The sequence below is a fragment of the Silurus meridionalis genome, chromosome 9, assembly GCF_014805685.1.
Source record: "Silurus meridionalis isolate SWU-2019-XX chromosome 9, ASM1480568v1, whole genome shotgun sequence".
NCBI lineage: Eukaryota > Metazoa > Chordata > Actinopteri > Siluriformes > Siluridae > Silurus > Silurus meridionalis.
In genome coordinates, this window is record NC_060892.1 from 5,917,252 (window position 1) to 5,939,266 (window position 22,015).

Here is a 22,015-nt window from a genome sequence, read left to right on the forward strand (position 1 = left end):
CACAGTGGTGTGACAGAGGCATGGCTTCTTTCTAAGGCCCATTAAAGGAGGTGTGGCCTTTGTCCCTGTTAGGATGGCTTGGCATCTGGCTGAAATGACTGATGGAGGAGGTGTGAATGCTGCTGCATGTGACTGAGGTGTGGCCTGTGTTAAATCCAGTGAAAGAGGAATGGCCTCTGGCTGACACTCATTGAAAGAAATGGGGTCTTTTTCAGTTCCTGTAAGTGTTATGGCTTTGGGACTGCAGTTAAAGGAGGTATGGCCTCTGCTTTTCCCAATACTGTTTAAAATAGTCATACTGAATTAAAATATCAGTTGTTTACAAGCTCTTTTATAACACTAGGTTCATCAGACAGTTGTAGAAATGGTTTTAAGAGAAATGATTTATTAATTCAAGTATCCAAGTACATCACTGTGTATATCCACAAACCGACCAGGAATCGCATGTAGGCTTTATATACAACTTCTATACAATCAAAAGAACACTCAAACGGATGTCTAATTTCCATTAGTCATGAGTTTTACGTGCACAATTACTGATCTTGTTTTGTTTGCTATGTCTCTCCACTCAATAGCACCATAGAAAATTCACCACCTGTAGACATTGCATTCAAAACCAAAACAATAATTTCTGTATACACCAGCACTCCGCTGCAATGGTTATAAAAAAAAGTGTTTAATAAATAATTTGAGAAGCATAATACACTTAAAACACATGACACACAGATGTGCAGAAGCTCCTGAGAGTTGGTGCTTCATACACTGGGGGTGGGGGAGTGGAAGGTGGACATCATCCAGGGAAGTATGCTGATGGTGCAGCAGGTTTTGGTCCAGCCATGTTTGAGGAGGGTTTAGTGATTTCTGGGAACAAATACAGAGCAGGTATGGTTATATACAGTATCTGACAAAAGTGAGTACACCCCTCTCATTTCAGCAACCATTTTAGTGTATATTCTCAAGGGACAGTTTTATACAAAATGAAACCTGGATAGATTTAAGTCAATGTGCAGCTCCTTCCTATCCTTTCTATCCATCCATCCATCTATAGCAGCACAGATTTACTGTCCTCTGAAAACAAAAACATGCAGCCATTATGGTCAAAATAATGGCAACAAAAGTAAATAAAAAAAAGACTTCAAAGTATTCCCATTTGGAGAGACTTTTACTTTAACTTCACTACAATTCAAAGTCAAATATCTTTTTTACTCAACTACATTTCCTTTATATTTGAGTACATAACTTAAATGGTCCATCACACAATGAATCAGTGTAGAGAGCGCTCTATGTTTCGATTAGCTCTTGGCAGTGGCAGATTTTTTTTTTTTTAGAAATGTGTAAAAAAAAAAAAAAAGTTTTTTACTGCTCATTTGCACATTTGCCTATTTTACTGCTCATTTCACAGAGTGTATCTCTACTTCTACTCAAGTACATGATTTGTGTACTTCGTTCACCACTAGTTCATGTTTTTGTCTGCTTGACAGGGCCATAAAAATGTGTGTATCTTGTATTAGAGCAGTTACAATTTGGTGCTTTGAGTAAAATTCTCTCATTCTAACCACTGGATGTTCAACATGGCACCTTATGGCAAAGAACTTTGAGGATTCGAGAATTAGAATTGTTGCTCTTTACAAAGATGACCAGGCTATAAGAAGATCAGTAACACCCTGAAACTGAGGTACAATACAGTGGCCAGGGTCATACAGAGGATTTTCCAAGATGGGTTCTACTCCGAAGAGACCTCACAAGAGTCGATCAAAGAAGTTGAGTCCTCGTGCTGTGTGTCAGGTGCAGAAGCTGCTTCAAAAAAAAAAAAAAACAGACGCATGAGTGCTGCCAGCATTGTTTTAGAGGTTGCGGAAGGTCCTCTTGTCAGTGCTCAGACCATACAGCACACACTGCAACAAGTTGATAAAAACAAGGAGCCTCTTCTGAAGCTGGCTCACAAGAAAACCTGCAAACAGTTTTCTGCAGACAAACAGTCCAAGAGAGCATGAATTACTGAAACCATGTCCTGTGGTCTGATGAGACTAAAGATAAAATTGTTTGGTTTAGATGTTGTCCAGCATGTGAGGCAACGCCCTGGTGAGGAGAACCAAGAAAATTGTGTCTTGCCTACAGTCAAGCTGTACTGGGGTGCTGCGGTTCATTAAGGGGAAACATGGATTCCAACATGTACTGTGACATTCTGAAGCAGAACATGATGCCCTCCATTTAGAAACTTTGCCGAACGGCAGTTTTCTGACAATAACAACCTCAAACACACCACTGGGATGACAACTGCCTTGTTAAAGAAGCTAAAGGCGATTGAGTGGCCAAGTATGTCTCCAGACCTGGACCCTATTGCGCACCTGCAAGACATCCTCAAGTGGAAGGTGAAGAAGTGCCATGTGTCTTAAGATCCAGCAGGGTGTACTCACTTTTGTTGCCAGTTATTTTGACCATAATGGCTGTATGTTGAGTTCTTTTTAGAGGATAGTAAATATATACTTCTATACAAGCTGCACATTTACTACTCTAAAATATTTCCAAGTTTCATTTCTATAGTATTGTCCCTTTAGAAGATAATAGTATAATGGCTGCTGAAATGTGAGGGGTGTACTCACTTTTGTGAGATACTGTAACAAGTTTTCTCAAATTTTTTTGTTCACCTTTGTTTAGGTGCATGCTGGGTACTAGGCCACGCAGGGGAATGCTCTCATCTCGTCTCTCGAAGTATTTCGAATCCAACCCAAGCGCCTCGCCACTATAGACAGAGAAAGAACGGTATTAAAAACATTAAAAACAGCATTTGACCCAACATGAATGCTGTTTATAATGTCAGTGCTTTTCTGTAATATAATATTAAGAGGATAAGATGGTGACAGAAACAGCAACAAACTGGTTTCAGAGTAAAAGATTTCTGAAACTGGTCATGCTAAATACCTCAAGTCTGTTGAATGCTGTAAATAACTGTGGACTGTCAATAAGGAGAACACTATGGTACACACCACCAGAGGTGGAAAATATTCTTCTCAAATAAAAGTAGTTACTTCAATGAAATTTTACTGCAGTCTATGTAAAGTTATCGGTCTAAAACTCTACTTAAGTAAAAGTAATCTCCTCGAGTGCTCATTCGCTATGCTAATTAGCCTATCAGAGTTTCCTTTGTAGCCGACCGACGCTCAAAATCCCGTCAGCTTGGTGTGTCACGGGCTTTAAGATCTTATTATTCATTCTTAATCTTGCCTTATGTATTTCATTGGTTAAATATAATGATGCTTTTGTAGAGAGAATGAGAATAACATTTAGAACTGTATTATTAGTGATCCTGCAACCAGCCGTAGTTTAGGGTACAGGTCGGCACGGAGACCAAAACCTGCTAACAAGTGCACTGAATGTGTCTTGTGTTGTTGAATAAATGTTGAGCAATTTTGTGTACCACATCTTATTAATGTTTAGAAAACCGCACAAAAAAATATCGGCATCGTACATCGGCTACGGTGATTTCTAAATCATTGGCCGGAGAAAAACCCATATCAGTCGACCTCTAATCTGTTATAATGTAATTTACGATTGAGAGAAATTGCTAATTCAGATTCAGAATTTAGACACTGGTCTGAATTGCACTGAATAACTTTCGGTTCGACAGCATTTCACTTTCACCGTCTGCGTCACCGGCGTCTGTCTTGTTAGTTTAGCGCATTTGTTCTCCACCCATCAATTAATCAGTGCAGTAGTTTCTGGGGTGTGAAAATTATAAAGTGCTTAATCAATAATTACATTCAGATGCTGGCTCATCAAGACAGACTGAATAATAACATCAGTCTAAACTATTTGTTGTAAAAGAAAATCTATCTGACCTTTAGGCAATGTTTTAAGACTGTTATATCACACAGACTCAGCTACTCAGACATCAAGTAGAAGTTCGTTTCATCTCGGTGCCAGAACAGAAAAAAAAAACCTTGAAGTGGGTCTTCCTTGTAATCGGAGAGATGAAGGGACCAGTTGAGCACCAGAGGGTGTGTGGTGCAGTGCAGGGGTGAGATAAGAGCTGTGATACAGAGAGGTACTGGTCCAGTTTTTGGCTTTGTAGGAGAGGAATGTTGTTTTAAATCCGATGCGGGAAGCGAGTGGTGAGAGTGTAGCAGTATGGTGGTGTGGGAGGAGCTCGGAAGGTTGAAAACAAGTCGTACAGCCGCGAATGTCAGGCATGTTTTGATCTCGTTTGTTCATCTGATGTTCTCAGAGTTCGGAGAGTTTACATTGGAATTAGAAGTATAATCAGAATCGTATTTACTGCAAAATATCATGGGCTGCAGGTACAAGGAATTTGTCAGTGTGCTGGGGCTATAAAAAGGAAAAACTACAAGATAATAAAGTAGTAAATTAAAGACGTAACTATATAAACTATATAATTTGGGCATGGTATGTAAAGCGAGACAGTGAAATTGACTCCCAAATAAGTCCAAGGTTCAGGGTTGCAGTATAGTGTACCATGTTGGTATTATGAGATGACGGTGTGAGGTTTAACCAGCTGATTACAATTTGGAATTGATCCATACAAGTGTACAGTGTTTGATCAGTCTCAGAGTCTCAGAGTTCAAACTTGTGTTTATTTATTTTTTTGTAGGATATCTGTGCCTTGATTTTTACGATGGTATCAGTGCTCTAGTTGCTGCTATAGTAGTTTTAAGTTTATTTCTATAGCACAGGACATTGCAGAATGTAGGGAAATGTGTGTGTTTATCTCTGATGAGCAAACCTGGGGCGAATGTGGCAAGGAAAAACTCCTTTAGATGGTATGAGGACAAACCATGGGAGGAACCAGATTTAAAAGTGGAACCCATCCTCATTTGGGTGAAATCAAGAGTGTGATTAGAAATGATAAAAACAATACAAAACACCAGAAAGAGATAAACAAGTTGAGCTGTTGAGTGTTTGATGAGTGATGTCCTTTTTACAGTCTTAAGTCAGTGAAAGATCTTGAGCAACTCTTAAAATAGCTCAACATCCGAAATCATTACAGATACAACACCAACTCCTCCATGCCAGTGTTTTGTAGTGAATGTGTAAAGAACTAATTCATGACTCACTTCTCCTTATTGGAAGACGACTGTAATGCTGTAGGGTTTTCGTTTCCATCCATCTTGGCCTTGGCACTCATCGGGTTGAAGTGGACCTGTCGGTGAGGAGCGAACACAAATGAATCAGTTTATACCGCTGAAGGTGTCGATTCGTTTTCTGCAGCAGCAAATTAATGTTTAGTATTAATAAACTTGTTCTTATAAGTCATTATATCTATAGTTCATTTACTGCCTTTCACATACACACAATATTAAACCTGTGTAACCTGTGATTTGGCTAATCTCGGGTGCACTGAGGTGCAGTCAGTGTTCTAATTTATTCCAGAGGTGCTCAATAGGGTTGAAGTCCGAGCTCTATAGCAGGCCACTCAAGATCTTCCACTACAACCCATGCAAAGCATATCTTCATGCAGTTGGCTTTGTGCACAGGGGCACTGGAACAGGTTTTTGTCTCTTGGTTCAAGTGAAGGGAAAATGTAATCCTAACGCATCCAATGACACCCAATACAATTGCGTGCCTCGAATTTTACGGTAACAGTTTGGGGAAGAACCACACACATATATCAGGCGTCCCAATACTTTTGTCCATATAGTCAACATCACTGTTTTGTCCCACTCTCTTTTTTTTTTGCCTCAGATAAATTTGTAATTACTTTGACTGACCAGACATAACTTTATGACCAGTGAGAGGTGAAGTGAAGAACACTGATGCGCTTTATGTGGCAAGGACACTTATTTTAGTCCTCAGCTCTGTGTTCTGTTATGTAGCTCTATGTTATGTAATGCAGCTCTTTGTTGTTTTATGTAGCACCAGGGTTCTGGGAAAACGTCTCATTTCACTGTGTACTGTGTCAGCGATTGGAATGACAATAAAAGCTTCTGGACTTTACTTGTTTAGGGCACATGGAAATTATTCAAGCAGTAACGCCAAGTATGGTAAACAAGCCTGGGTTTAGGGCTTTGATCAATACACTGGATAAGCGGTACAGCATGCCCCCCTGCACACATGTTCGCCAGGTCACCATACCGGAGCTATACAAGAAATGCTAACAGTGTTTTTCGCTGGTACACATGATATGATACAGGCAGATATTTGCTCTCCTTTATTTTTCTGGACTTTGTGTTTTACGTTACTGACTGGAGATCAGTAAGATTATATAAATTTTTTTAAATTAAAGACTGTCTAGTAAAGTTCACAGACAGTGTTTAAAAAGTGCAATCCACAGGTATACATATGTTTATTACAGTGACTTTAAATGACTGAGTGTGGTAAAGGCACAGATTTGTGCCTGCAATCTACACTTGTCACTTGCTTTATGTTATAATTATTACATGCTAACGAGGCTGACAGTTCAACAAATATTTTCAATATACTACGGTAATTGTCGTTATTAAATAAAAATGTCTATCAATTCATGCGTCACCTAATTTCGTAACAGAGATCTGGCCTACAGAAAAAATTTTGTTTAATTTATCTAATATTGGGTTGGTCATACTACACATGACTTATTGCTTGTCTTTGTTGAATAATATAGAACATAAAGAGCTTAAAAATAATTGGATTTCTTCTTCTTCCGGCTTCTTCCATTAGGAGTCGCCACAGCGGATCATCCATCTCTATACCCCCTGTCCTCTACATCTGCCTCTTTCACCTGCATGTCTTCCCTCACCACATCCATAAACCTCCTCCTTGGCCTTCCTCTTTTCCTCCTTTCTGGTGGCTACATTAAAAAAAAATTTTTAACTTTTTTTTTTAAACATTGCACGTGGGGAGTGAAGGCTGGCCGTGTGGTCCGATTCCAATAGACGAGCAACTGTAGCTCAAATTGCTGAAGAAGTCACTGTTAATGCTGGACGGATCAGGACGGTTTTAGCAGCAAAAGGGGACCAACACAATATTAGGCAGGCGATCATAATGTTATGCCTGATCGGCGTATAACTGACTGTGGTGCGAGAGCGTAAACACTTCAGGATGTCGTAGGAAAATAATCGTTATAACCCTGTGACAGCATGATCTATTTCTCACATAGTGACCTAGTGAATGAAGTGCATGCAAACTACAAAGTAAGTGTGCTAATGACAAAAAGATTGTGAAAACAGATAAAAGAACAGAAAAGGGAGGAAAAAAAGAGCCTGCCTTTGGTCCTGGGTTGGGATTGTGTAAAGTGAGGATGGAACGTGGTCCAGTGCTCAAACACGACAGAGGGAACGAATGCTTGGAGTTTAACGTGGAGGTTACAGGATACGGCTGGCCCAGAGAGGAGAAAGTCTTACTATCAAGCTAGAGACAGAAGAAAAAGGATACGTCAGGTAACACACACACACACACACACACACACACACACACACACACACACACACACACACACACACACACACACACAGAGAGCGAGATCTACAGCCATAAGGGACTTCATTTATGATGACCTGATTAATCAGATGAGCAGGAATCAGAGTGTGTGTGTGTGTTACCATGTTGTGAGAAGCAGGTGCAAGTCTCAGTCCAGGCTGTGGTGTCTCAAACACACCAACAGTGTCCTGCTTCCTGCACAGCTGGTTTTCATTCAGCTGCTTATTCAGCCATGTTATCACTGCAGGTCAAGGAGAAAAAAAAAAAAAAAAAAAAACAAGAGACTTACTTAGTCGTATCTGCATTTCAAGCCATGATTCAGCTACCAGTGTCATTTTCATTCATCAATATACTCTGTCTAGTTTTATAGTACAAACGGTGACTCAATTTCTGTGTAGATTTGACTCCAAAGACATAGGGGTGAATGTTTTCTAAGCGCTTAGCATTGCTCAACTCTACATCGTTGTAATTGCCTGACATACACAAAAGAGATTCTAAAGACACTATGTGGACATGGTACATGTGTTTGTATCAAAATTTTTCCACACACGTTTGCCTAATGCAATTCTTTTCACGTTTACCAGGAAGTGGCTAACGCTAGCGCTGTGGATTCTTTATCATTTTATGTCCAGCTTCAAAGAGAAAATCCTGACATGTTTCCCTTTATTATGCATTTATGAAATTGTGGGAATTAGAGGGGGGGGGCAAAACCCTCTCACAGCTACTCATGCAATTGGTCACACAGATGTGAAAATGTGCAGAATCAGTCAACACATTTTAAAATGAATCGAGAACCATGACTTTAATTTGGATGTCAAAATAAATGCAGTACAATAATCCCCAGTTTATCGCGATGATTACGTTCCAAAATAAACGAAAAAGTAAAAAACGTGATTACGGACGCCACCCCAAAACCGCTATCTTATGTATACAGTACTGTATTAACACACTTCATTTTATATTGAATAATTATATTATTATTTAAAAAAAAATTCATTATTTCAACATAAAACTCCATAAAAACAAATGTTTTTTTGCTATCGTGCTATACGGGAGAGACCGGGAAAATCAGCCAAACATTAGTTATGTGGCAAATGCAATTCTGCAATAAATCAGGGGCGAGAGATTCTGAACTGCGGTAAAGCGGTGGTTTACTCTATTTCCAAATTATCTGATGAAAGTTAAATTCAATTAATTTTAATTTGTATTGCGCTTATAACATTGGACATTCTCTCAAAGCAGCTTCACAGAGATAAAGTGGTTATTAAAGAATGTATACGTTTGTTTCGTAACTAGCAAGACAGTGGCGAATGTGGCATCTCCCTGGGACTCAAAAGGGAACGTCATCTGGGTGGCACCGAATGTCCATTATTGAGGCAAAAAAATTTTTATTCATGTCTACCAAAAATAATTGTTTCGATTTAATTACTACTATTAAAGCAAGGAGCAAAACACAGATACGCACCGTTTTCATTTGTTTTCAGCACTTCTCTGCTCTCGTCCAGTTTTTTAACGGTGGTCTCCAACTGTTCGTTTAACTTTAAGACCTAAAAACAGAAACAACCTTTATTTTCTACATACATTAGACACAGGGAATTTATTTTATTGGCACATACCATTTTGTAAAAAAAATTAAAATAAAATGATTCCCCGAGTAACTCTATTTAATTTAATTGACTCTCACACACGGAGCACTCGGGTTTCCCACGGACCATTATTACTTTTTCTGAAAAGGAAACAAATTACTAAGCAATTATTTAGTATTGCTCTTTAATACAGAAAGTACTCCTTATCCGATTAATCGATTTATCAATGGAATAATCGTTCATATTTAGAAACTTCATTACTAAAATAATTGATAACAGCAGCCCTAGTTAGAAAGCTGAGGTCAGAGTGAAGGGTCAGCCATGATACACCACCAATGGATCACACTGGGCTAAGGGCCTTATTCAAGGGCCCAAAAGTGGCAGCTTGGTGGTGCTGGGGTTTAAACCACCTGACCTTCTGATCCATAATACAGAAACTTAATTCTGCAATCACTGCTTTATGAACAGATCAAGACATGAAGCAGTCGATTCTGGAGAGATGCGATTTTTCATCAAATGAAAAGGAAATCCCACAATGCACTGCATTTCTCAATAATGTTTCCTATTGTAAAATCGCTCTAAGGTACAAAGAGAAAGGATTTTTTATATATATAAAAATGTAGTTAGAGTTAAAACTGCATAATTCTTACTAAAAGGATTAACCTTTATTAATAAAATTCTTAATATCACTGTAGCAGAGCATAGAAGCTTAAAGTTAAGCTTGCAAATGAATGTTTCAACTGCAGAAGCTTAAACCCTGTGCAAAATTAAATAGTATTTGGTATAAAACCTAGATTAATAGATTTTGAAATTATGCTAAAAAAAAAAAAGCAAAAGCACTGGCTTAAACACTGCCACGGCGAGATGTTAGAAAGGAGAAGGGCTTCCATGAGAAATACTGGCACAAAATTGCAGAAATGTTTGATCTTCCATAAAGAACAACTTCCGATTACTGGTGTAAAATTGTTTACCTCGTCCTCCTTGAGCTTCAGTCTGTGCTGCGTGTCCTGCAGCTCCCTCTGCTCTCGCTGCAGTCTTTCCGTCGTCTCCTGCAGCACTTTCTCCTGAGACACAGTCACCGTGTTCTTCACCTTGATCTTCCCCACCAGCGCCTTGAGGTCGCCCTGCAGCTTTTTAATGATGCCGTTCGCCTGAAGGACACACCCATGCCTCAGGTCAGTACTCCAAGCAAATTCCAAACCGAATGATCGTCTCGGAGCATTCCATGACAAGCCTGGTTCTTCATGAGTTGCTTAAGAATTCCAAAATCGAATGATGTAAACCAGTTTTGCATACACTATATGGACAAAGCATTGGGACACCTGACTTTTCAGCCATAAGTGGTTTTATTCCAAACTGTTACCACACAGCTGGAGGTTCTCAAACGTACAGAAACTAGAAGACCCAAGCCTGTGCCTTAAAAGATATGCTTTGTTCAAGTTGGAGTAATGGACCTTAAGTGGCCTGTTATAGAGCTCTGACATCAACGACAGGCCTCTTCACCTCACCTACAACAGTTCCTGAATTTACTAACAGCCTTGTGGGTTTCTGGAGGTTTCACAAAGTCCAAATTAAGACTTTTTAAGACCATTAAAAATTATATTTAAGACACACATGCGTTGTTAGCAACGGGCCTTAACTAAGCCCTAAATTTATTTGTTTTCAAGCCAAGAATGTAAATGCTAAACTTGCATTTCCCCATAGTTGAAAAATAAAATTTGTTTCACGTCTGTGCTTCAATCAAAAGGAGATTCGTGTCAATAACAGAACGCTGATTGGCTGTTACATATTGGTCTCATTTGTGGGTTAATTATATTTGCCATTATTGTTGGCTTTTATATGGACATTGTAAAATTAAGACTGGTTTAAAAAAAAATCATAAATAAAGACTTTTTACGGGCTAAATTTGGATTTAAAAATTTTAGACTTTAAGACCCCACAGAAACCCTGTGAATCTAAAAATCTCCATTAGCACACTCCAAAATCTAGTGGAACATCTTCCCAGAGAAGTGGAATTTATACCAGCAAATGGGGAACAAATGTGAAAGATGTTCAGAAAGCACATGCCAATCTTACAATCAGGTGTCTACAAACTTTTATCCATATAGTACTTTAAAAGTATAATACAAAAACTGTAATACTGCAATGTGTATTGGGTTAAATACACCCTACCTAACCACACTTTCTCCTGTTATTCGGTTACATCCTGCTAAAAACAAGCCTGCTATCACTGTAGAAACCTCTGACTAACCTTTATAAGCTCCTCAGACAAGGACTTCACAGTCAACTCCAACTTTCCAATCTGTAGCTGTTTACTCCCAGATGTTTCTTCAACAGAGCACTAAACAAAACAAAAAAAAAAAAAAAGAAAGGCGTTAATAAGAAATGTTATGCCACAATAATAAATTCTGGACTGTGATTGGGTGGAAGGTGGTGATTTGTTTTCTGTAACAGCAGCTCCACAGTGAAAGCTGTATATACATTAAATTCTCTTATTCTAAAGCGTTATGAAGTGCAAACTCAACCTTATCAACTAATTTGAAAATTGTATTATGTGGTAAGTTTTAGTTAAGTAAGGGGAGGGTCAGTGATTTTGGAACAGTGGAACATTTTCAGACCTTTCTGGGACGAGGAGATTAAACTTTGTAGTTTCTCATAACCATACTTTTTTTTTTTACTTTTATAGCTGCTACAACATAAATGAGCACTTTAGTAGGCATTCTACAGGCTCCTGCGTGAACTTCAAACCGTGACATAAAAAATAAAAACCCAAAGTGAATGAAATCTGATATTCCATCATGTAAAATCTGCTATTTATCGTGACAATCATTTTAGGTCTATATCTATATTATATGGACAAAGATATTGGGAGACCCGACTTTTGTAGCCATATGTGGTTATTTCCCCAAACTGTGACCAAAATTGGAGACACACAACTCTATAGGATATTTTTGCTTGCAGCAGCATTAAAATTTCCCTTCACTTGAATCACTAGAACCGTGAGCATGAAGCCAACATCATGAAGATATGTTTTACATGGGTTGGTGTAGACGATCTTCTGTGGCCTGCTTTAGAGCTCTGACCTCAACCCTATTGAACACTATTGGAATGAATTGGAATGCTGACGGCACCCCAGACCTCTTTACCTCACCTACATCAATATCTATGTACGAACACCCTGGTGGCTAAATGTAGCTCACAAATCTCCAAAACAGTTCAAAATCTGGTGGAACATTTCAGTAGAGTGGAGGTTATTAAAACAGCAAACAAAATAGAGAATGGGATGTCAAAAAGCACATACAAATCATATAGTCAGGTGTCCACAAACGTTTGTCCATGTAGATTAAATATGAAATGTCATTAAATAAAAAAAATGTAATAAATAAAAAAAAGGAAAAAACCTTTTGCTGCTGCGTGGCCTCGAGCACCTCTTTAGTCCGGAGTATCAACTGATCTTTGTCTTTAATCTCCTGCTCGAGCACGGCTACTCGAGTCTGCAGCTGATTAACGAGTCGCTCTTTTTCATGACATTCTGTATCGAGGGTGCCGTTTTCCCTCCGGAGAGACGTCACCTGCTGCTTCGCCCTCTGAGACTCCTGCAGAAAAAAATTATACAAAAATAAATAAATAAGACAATGCAAAGCTGAGCAGCTACGACAATCTACAGGGTTTAATCTTACCTCCTCGAGGCCAAGCAGTTTGGCCTTCAGGTCCCGGATGGTGGAGTCGCTTTTGTACTTTTTCTCTGTGAGCTCCCTGTTGGAGGTCTCCAGTTCGGCGAGTCGGGTTTGAAGCTGATGCGTGCTGCGCTGATGAGTCGCCTCCAGCTCGCGCCTCAGCTGTTCATTCTGCTGCTGCAGCCTCGTCTGGATCTGTACAGGTACATAAACGATGAGGTTAGGTTCAGCCTAAATGTGGAAGTGGTCAAAAAGTACTGAATCTTATGGTCAGGTGTCCTTTTGTCCATATAGTGTATTTAGTCATCTTGAACAGATCTTTTATTAGATTTAACATTTTTACAATTCAAACACTAACTGAAATTTAAAAAAAATGTTTAGTATTAATACTTAATGATCTACAACAGCACACAAGTTTTGTATGAACATTATGTTCACCTCCAGGGCTTTTTCACGCTCTGTCGTGAGATCTTGCGTGTGTCTGCTGGACAACGTCGTCGTTTGTGAGGTCCATTCAGAGCGCAGTTTGTCCAGCTCTCGGCTCTTCTCTGATACTGTCTAAAACAAAAACAAAGTTCTCTTCAGAAAATGTGATCGATTATAAATTCACACATACACTTTTCATTTCTAGCTGCGTACCTGCTGTGTGTAGTTTAGCTGTCTAGTCAAATCCTCTTCGGTCTTCTTTAGAGTTTGCTGTAGTTGCTCCTTTTCCTCCTGAGAACAGCATTTAAATACAGTAAAACAATCTTATTATGCTGGCCATTCAAGATCTTTCACATGCTTCCAACCCATGTACATGCAATACATGCTGGCTTTGTGCACATTGTTATGCTGAAACAGGTTTAGGACTCATAGTTCAAATGAAGGGAAAATGTCATACTTTACAAAGACATCCTATACACTTGCACGCTTCCAATTATGTGCTAACAGTTACCCAAATATGGCTGGTGTGTGTGTGTGTGTGTGTGTATATAAACATAAAACCAAAAGATTTACAAAGAACTATTAATTAATACTTTGACGTAACAAGCAAACAAAACAGATTACAAGATTACAAAATATCTCCAGATCATCTCCTCTACCTTCATGGTGGCCAAACAGGTTGCCAGATATTTCTTTATTTCCACATCTGAGCCAGGGAGTAGTTTAAGAGACAGGTGTGTGAGGTGCTTGAAGGCGTTGGTCTCCACGATGTTTAGATTAGCAGAACTGTGGTTTAGTGGGGATGACGGGGAGGAGAGCTGCAGTAAAAACCTTAGCCAGGGAGGGAAAAAAAAAAGAATCACGACCAATCTTATGAGTCTGGAAGAACCTGGATGGTGAGGATATTGAGCAAATTTAAATGCTTTGAGTAACTACTGCACATTTATGGGGAAAAACGATGTTTTAATTGTTCACAGATCAGGCATGACATTATGACCACCCACCTAATATTGTGTTCGTCCCCATTTTGATGCCAAAACAGTTCTGACCCATTGTGCATTACACAGGATTAATACTTCAGCAATTTGAGCTACAGTAGCTCGTCTGTTGGATCGGACCACACGGGCCTTCAGTTTTGATAGATGCTGACCACTGCATACAGGGAACAGCCCCTACAAGAGGTGCAGTTTTGGAGATGCTCTGACCCAGTCGTCTAGACATCACAATTTGGCCCTCGTTAAACTCAAATCCTTACTCTTACCCATATTCCCTTCTTTTAACACATCAACTTTGGGGACAAAATGTTCACTTGCTGCGTAATAAATAAATCCCACACACTAACAGGTGCCATTTTGAAGAGATAATCAATGTCATTCAATTCACCGATCATATTGGATACGTTATGTCATGATGTGGAATCTAGATGCACAAAAATTCTATACAAAATGTGTAAAAGTTTATATTTCTGTAATGTGTGTCTCCAAAGTTAGTCAGTTATATACAATAGACGTATCATTGGGCTCTGCTCACCTCGGATTTTCTTTGCTCTGCTCGGAGATGCACTGTTCTAACAGGTCTATAAACTTCTGTGGGAATGCGGTGAAGTCTATCAGGAGACCCTGCTGCACTTTTAAGCTGTTTCGTTTTTTAAAAGGGAAAAGTGGGTTTATTTGTGTTACTCATCGCATTGCAAAGTTGTATGGCTGCGCAAAAAAAAACGTTTTCTCGATGAATCGATGTACCTTTGGAAATCCTCCTCTGAAATAACAAGGTTGTATAGGAAGTAGAGATCGGCATCGTCCGTCAACCTCACGACCAAATCCTGAAAAATAACAATAACGTCAAGATTTCGGAAAATAATATACTTAGCTGCTCTGACAGGAACAAATATGTTTCATGAACATTCTACAACATTAAATGCAACAGAAAAAAGGCTGTTAAAAATTACTGTTGTTTTTTTTGTAATAAATAACTAATTATTAAACATTGGGAAACTACGGTGATATCAGATGAATAAAACATGACAGGACATTGCAACACAAAAAAAATAAAAACAACACATTAACTCTTTATCATGACAGTGAGTCTTACTGCGTAGTATAAATGTGAAAGCTGTTTGATTCAGAAACACTTACCCGTCTGTGCATGGGGTTCGTAACGAGCTGCAGCTCAATACTGACTCTGATGACCGCCCGCCTACAGGGAACAAGTAAAACGATGAACAACACATCCGAGTTGTTTAAAGAACGAAAAGAGCGCAGACAACAAGCGATAAAACATGAAGTCGAGGTTCAGATCCTGGGACATTTTTCAATCTATTGCTTTGAAAAACTAACAAACAAACAAATAGACAAATAAAAACTAAGTAATAAAAACTAATAAATGCATAAGGAGTACATTAAAAAAGTGATTTATGACTAACATTTTTACATTTCCTTTAAATGGTTTGTGTATAAATAACAATAAAATAATTCAGACAATACCGTCAATCCCCATGCCACAATTTTACCAGAAATATACATCCTTTTACTTTTACACACTGAGTTTTTATTCAAATCTGTTTGATTAGTGTCTCAGGCAAGTTAAAAACATTTATTTAATCAAACCTTTTATCAGTAGGTTTTTCTCAGGTAACATTTACATTTATGGCATTTCATAACCTCCAGAACATCTGATCACATGCACATTATCAACTTGTGCTGTTAATATCATGAACAGCAGCTACGCTAATTTTCCTCCACTGCTTCTCTTTCTCTCCCCATCCCGAGGCATACTGGGATTTGGCCAGCTCCAGTCACGTCCCACCTCATGAAGATTATGGAGATTTGAAGAAGTAAATGCCGAACTCGCAAACATCCCGTACTATCTAGGGAGGTACCAGTGCCAATTGCATCCCACTACATGTGTGAAGTTTTGGACCTCCTGGAGGGTTTAAAGGCTCTGGCATGGAGAAGCTGGTGCTGGATCTGTGATGATCACAAATGTTGAGCTCAGTAGCTTCTAGTTTTATAACCATAAAAACTGTAGAAAACTGTAGAAAGAACATTATTTATAATCTTATACTCCAGTACTCGTGTTGGTTCTCACTTCCCAGTGTTCTGTATTGTTGAAAGATTTATGATCAAACTCTTGATGTCACCCAAATGAGGATGGGTTCCCCTTTTGAGTCTGGTTCCTCTCAAGGTTTCTTCCTCATAACATCTAAGGGAGTTTTTCCTTGCCACAAGCGCCATGGCTGCTCATCAGGGATAAATGCACACTGTTCACCTTGACTGTTGATTTCTGTAAAGCTGCTTTGAGACAATGTCTGTTGTGAAAATTGCAATAGAAATCAAATTGACTTGACTTTTCGGCAGATGCCCTTATCCAGAGCGACTTACATTTATGTCATTCACCCAATTGAGCACTTATGTGGTTAAGGGCCTTGCTCAGGGGCCCAGAAGTGGGAGCCTAATGTCGCTGGGATTTAAACTCACGACCTTTGGATACAAAGCCTTAATCACTAAGCTCATCATGAACATTGAGTGTTTTGGTGAACTGGGATGTTTGTACGCTGTTGTCCACCCACTCATTCCCAGAGATACTTTATGTCTGTGTTACTTTCTGGCTCTCCTATTAGTTATGCTAACATAGTTAGTCTGCCCGAGTCTCTACTGATCACACTGTTAAGTGTCTAACTTGTATGTAACAATAGGAATATTTAATAATCCTTAGTTCTTTCGCTCAGTGTCAAGTTAAACATGAGGTACCAATGACCACTGATCCTGTCCCTACCTTCTCTTCACAACCGCCTGATTCATCCTGAAGAACTGCCTGAAGATCCATGAAATTACTGAGTATATCTTGAACTTTTATGATAGATTGTACTGCAATTAATATCAAATAGTCTACCATAATGTCTCAGGTCCACAGTTTGCATGAAGAGTTCTGCATTTAATAATTAAATATGTCAACAATAATGGAACTGTAATGAATGGACATTTGGTGATGAGGACGATATCCCTTTGGAGTCTGGTTCCTCTCAAGGTTTCTTCCTCATACCATCTCAGAGTTTCTCCTTGACAATGTCACCACTGGTTTGCTCATTAGGGCCAAAATTTAATTTCATAACCTATTTATGTCTGTAAAGCTGCTTTGGGACAATGTCCATTGTTAAAAATGACTAAAATTGCAACGATTACTGTAGATCCAAAACATAGTCGCTCCCTTGATGACGCAATAAACCCGCGCCTTATTTTATCATCTTAAATGAACTATTTTATAAAAAAATATGAAGTTTTAAAAATGAGAAGTGCTGTAAATGTAGCCTCAAAAACAACCAGATATGTGATATTTGATGATATGTGAGAAGTAAAAAAGAAAAAATAATAAACTTTGTTTTGTAGTATGTTATATTATTGGTTGTAAAATTATACATTAAATAAGCGTTAATTTAATTAAATATTCAACATTAAGTGGTAATAAACCATACTTCATTTGCATATTGTATAATTACAATTGTGAACAATAGTACAAAAAAAACAATCAATATTCTTTAAATATGTGGCCTTTAAAAAAAAAGTTGATTTCGTTGATTTTATTGGATCTCCGGCTGATTCGAACTCATTTCTTGTTAGCGGTTAGCATTAGCATTAGCATCAACACGGAAAATAAAAAATAATGCCTGGTGTACCTCTCATCGCAGTCTTTACACTGCACGTGCACCTGCAGCGTCTTGTTGAAATGTAATTCCGTCATTTCCTTTTTACATTCAAAAGAAAAATAAATAAATAAGGATGATTAAATGTAATAAAGTTTTTGTTTCTGTTGAACTCCGTCTAACTGGTTTTTATGCGTCAACGGCAGATTTCGAGTTTGGCGCGTCGCCTCCCGCTAATGGCGACTGAAACCGGAAGTGATGATCCGTCAGCGGGAGCAGGGCGGTGTTCCAATCCGCTTCTTAGTGCCCTAAGTAGAACACTGTAATAAAGCGAGGCATGAGAGCTGGGATGGATGGATGGATGGATGGATGGATGGATGGATGGATGGATAGATAGATAGATAGATAGATAGATAGACAGACAGACAGATAGATATATATATACAGTACAGACCAAAAGTTTGGACACACCTTCTCATTCAAAGAGTTTTCTTTATTTTCATGACTATGAAAATTGTAGCGTCACACTGAAGGCATCAAGGGCTATTTGACCAGGATGGAGAGTGATGGGGTGCTGCGCCAGATGACCTGGCCTCCACAGTCACCGGACCTGAACCCAATCGAGATGGTTTAGGGGTGAGCTGGATCACAGAGTGAAGGCAAAAGGGCCAACAAGTGCCAAGCATCTCTCGGGGAACTCCTTCAAGACTGTTGGAAGACCATTTCAGGTGACTTCCTCTTGAAGCTCATCAAGAGAATGCCAAGAGTGTGCAAAGCAGTAATCAAAGCAAAAGGTGGCTACTTTGAAGAACCTAGAATATGACATTTTTCAGTTGTTTCACACTTTTTTGTTATGTATATAATTCAATATATAATTCCACATGTGTTAATTCATAGTTTTGATGCCTTCAGTGTGAATCTACAATTTTCATAGTCATGAAAATAAAGAAAACTCTTTGAATGAGAAGGTGTGTCCAAACTTTTGGTCTGTACTGTATGTATATATATATACATATGTATAATATATATATGACTTTGTATTTTATTCACAGAATTTCTCTTCATCAGACAAAGATGTTCTGTTTGGTTGCTATGACTAAAAAAAAAAAAAAAAACGAACAGTATTGTTTTTAAGCTTTATTTTTTTTCTTACACGTAGATTTCAGTGTGCTCAGTCCTACTTTTTTGTGATTTGTGTGTAAAAACAGGACACTATGATGTATGTAGTGAACTCAGTATTAGTTTTAAGTGCAGTAGGGAACTGAACCACAGTATAATTAGGACACAACTCGAGCTTTGCCTACGAGATATTTTTTTTTATCTACACAAACGGGACCTAAAAAAACTTTGTAATTATACAACAATAACAGTTGTTATTATTAAAAAAATAATAATAATACTTAGATCAATAAAAAAAAAACATTAAATAAGCCACATTGTGATTGGTGGAACGCCGGAGGTCAAAGGTGAAGCACATGGCGGCGGCGCAGGAAGAAGTTTAAACATGGCGGTGAGTAGCATGTTTGCGATTATTTATTACTTTTTACAGCCATGTTTTGTTCACGTTGCATTTACATATTTAAAAACACTTCAGATATCACTTAATACTGCAATTAAATACATGGAATCTCAAATTTGACATCTGATATAATGCTTATTGCCATTTTTAAGCGTTTAAGGGAATGTGTGTTAGCAAGCTAGCAGTCAGTGTATTGTTTAACAGGAATTAATTAAACGCGACTGTAATATATATTAACAATGTAATATGTTTTTAAGGGGTAATTTTTTTATTGAAATATATTAACATACTACCGTAACATATTATATTAGTGCTTTCAGAGTAGGCATACATACATTATTTATATATATATATATATATATATATATATATATATATATATATATATATATACTACTTGCTTTCCCAATAACACCTACAGAACATGGACTTGTGCTTCATCTCATTGTCCTGTTGTATGGTGAAGTCGGTTCCAATGAGCCTCAGTCCGGATGTAATTTGCATGGTGTTGAAGTATTGAATGGTGGCCATGTTGGTTCAGTTTTCCTTTTACCTGGAATAATTCTCCAACCTTCCCTGCTCCAATACAAGCCCAAAGGCTTCCACCTCTATGTTTGATTGTGAGGCAGTCTGATAAGATCTTTTCTCTTGTTCCACATCGTACATAAGTTTTTAGTTTTAGAGCCTACAAAATGTCCACAGAACTTTGTTCCAGTCATTCATTGTCCAATACTTGTGTGTATATTGCATATAAATGTATTATTTTTTTATCTGGGGTATATGGTGCAAAAGCTAGGAGGGCTTTTGAAGGTAACAAGTGGTTAGTATATAGTTTATTTTTGGCTCCGATTACTTGCTTTCAAATGGTTTAAAGTAGTTGTTTTGGAACCGACTTCAACATCACCACCGACAGCCAGAATTAAAACACTCAGAAGGACTGAAGGAGCAAGAAGCAATGCTGTGGCTGATTTCTCTCCATTTCACACTGATTATTTGTGCAGTGCAGCAGCCACACTAGGACTACATTACATTGTATATTTCATTGTATGTTAGTGTGTTTTATATGAGAAAAGTGGAATTGAGGAAGTTGTATTGTATCGATACAACCCTATAGTAAGACATTGTTTTATTTGAACACACTCTGGTGCTGTTACAGGATAAAGAGAAGAAGAAGAAGGAGAGTATTTTTGACTTGTCAAAGTACATCGACAAGACCATCAGAGTAAAATTCCAAGGTGGACGTGAAGGTGCGAAGCTGGTGTTAGCTGTTACATCTACATCTTTTCTTTTCTTTTCAATAACCAGTCAATTTTATATTAATTTGTCTTATAACTATAATATAACTATAATAACTTTTTTATTATTATTTAAATCCTCTTTTGCTGTGCAGTGAGTGGCGTCCTAAAAGGGTTTGACCCTTTGCTGAACCTGGTGTTGGACGGTACAATTGAGTACATGCGTGGTAAGTAGTTGAAATCTTCTATTAGCTTAAAGAAATGGTTTGGTAAAAGCGTATTTGACTCCCTCACAATAAACAAAGACAGAAATACACCTGAAATCTCCAGCCATTTGTGGTTCTTCTTTAAACAGTTACCAGAAATTTAGAGGCACTCAATTGTACAAGATGTCTTTGGATGCATGAGCTTTAAAATTTCCCTTCACTTGACTTAGGAGATCCAAACCTGTTTGTAGACACCTGACTATAATATTAGTGCGTTTTTATGAACATCCTATGCTATATTTAGTCCCTGTTTGCCCCTCCGCTCTTCTGCGAAGATGTTCCACTAGATTTTGTAGTGTGTTAGTGAAGTCAGGTAATGTTGTAGGTGATGTGAGGAGGCTTGCGTTCCAGCTCATCCCAGAGGTGTTCAATAGGGTTGAGGGTCAGAGCGCCATAGCAGGAGAACACCATATCTTCATGGATGTTCAGGTGAAGAAAAAATTCAATGCTTCTCCATTCAAAGGCTATTCTTACTTGCTTCTATAGACAATTGTATAGACTTCTATACAATTGTCTCAGATTTTGAGGAAGATCCAAAAATGGCTGGAAATTTGGGTGTCCCAATACTTTTGGCCATATGCTTTGTATCAATTTTTGCCTTTTTTGTAAAAAATAAAATAAAAAATAGATGTTTCTATGGCATAAATAAATAAATAAATAAAACAAAACGAAGGTGTGTGTGTGTGTGTGTGTGTGTGTGTGTGTGTGTGTGTGTGTGTGTGTTTTTTTTTTAATGACCCTCTGCAGACCCGGATGATCAGTATAAACTGACTGAGGACACCAGGCAGCTCGGCCTCGTCGTGTGTCGAGGGACTGCTGTCGTCCTCATCTGTCCTCACGACGGCATGGAGGCCATTCCCAACCCCTTCATCCAACAGCAGGATGGCTAACACACTCTCACACACACACACACACACACACACACGCAGGGATTGTGTGTGTTTTTCTACAAGATCTTTAGTTTTTGTTGCATCCATATTTGTGGATGTCTCATTTGTTCAGGTGTAACATAGTGTTTTTTTTCCTGGTTGTAAGGTCACTTAGGAGATCTTTTAGTTTGTTTTCTAAATATGGATTTGAATTTAACTGTATCAAGTCTCAAGATCACATGATGAGTGCACTTAGTGCTAGCTTTATTTTTACTAATTATTTTAAATAATTAAATTGGATGTTGATAAAATGTCTGAAGTTAATCCTTTCCCTGTTTGTTCCACTTTTTTGTCAGATGAAATAAAACCTTAGTGTTTCTCTTTT

General features: G+C 38.2%; 2 protein-coding genes across 2 annotated transcripts; one reads left to right on the forward strand and one right to left on the reverse strand.

Moving 5' to 3' along the window:
• Nucleotides 1-365: 365 nt before the first annotated feature.
• On the reverse strand, nt 366-18,021 carry sass6 (SAS-6 centriolar assembly protein). Its single transcript, XM_046857525.1, has 17 exons — nt 17,775-18,021; nt 15,238-15,298; nt 14,845-14,924; nt 14,633-14,737; nt 13,762-13,933; nt 13,316-13,393; nt 13,115-13,234; nt 12,680-12,871; nt 12,401-12,595; nt 11,251-11,340; nt 9,971-10,150; nt 8,879-8,960; nt 7,536-7,654; nt 7,201-7,344; nt 5,073-5,158; nt 2,649-2,743; nt 366-861 (listed from the first exon to the last, which is right to left on the reverse strand). Exons 1-17 carry the CDS (start codon nt 17,837-17,839, stop codon nt 791-793), a joined length of 1,935 nt encoding a protein of 644 aa, XP_046713481.1. The 5' UTR covers nt 17,840-18,021; the 3' UTR covers nt 366-790.
• Nucleotides 18,022-19,095: 1,074 nt separating this feature from the next.
• lsm7 (LSM7 homolog, U6 small nuclear RNA and mRNA degradation associated) lies at nt 19,096-22,015 on the forward strand. Its single transcript, XM_046857559.1, has 4 exons — nt 19,096-19,251; nt 20,417-20,507; nt 20,651-20,722; nt 21,509-22,015. Exons 1-4 carry the CDS (start codon nt 19,246-19,248, stop codon nt 21,649-21,651), a joined length of 312 nt encoding a protein of 103 aa, XP_046713515.1. The 5' UTR covers nt 19,096-19,245; the 3' UTR covers nt 21,652-22,015.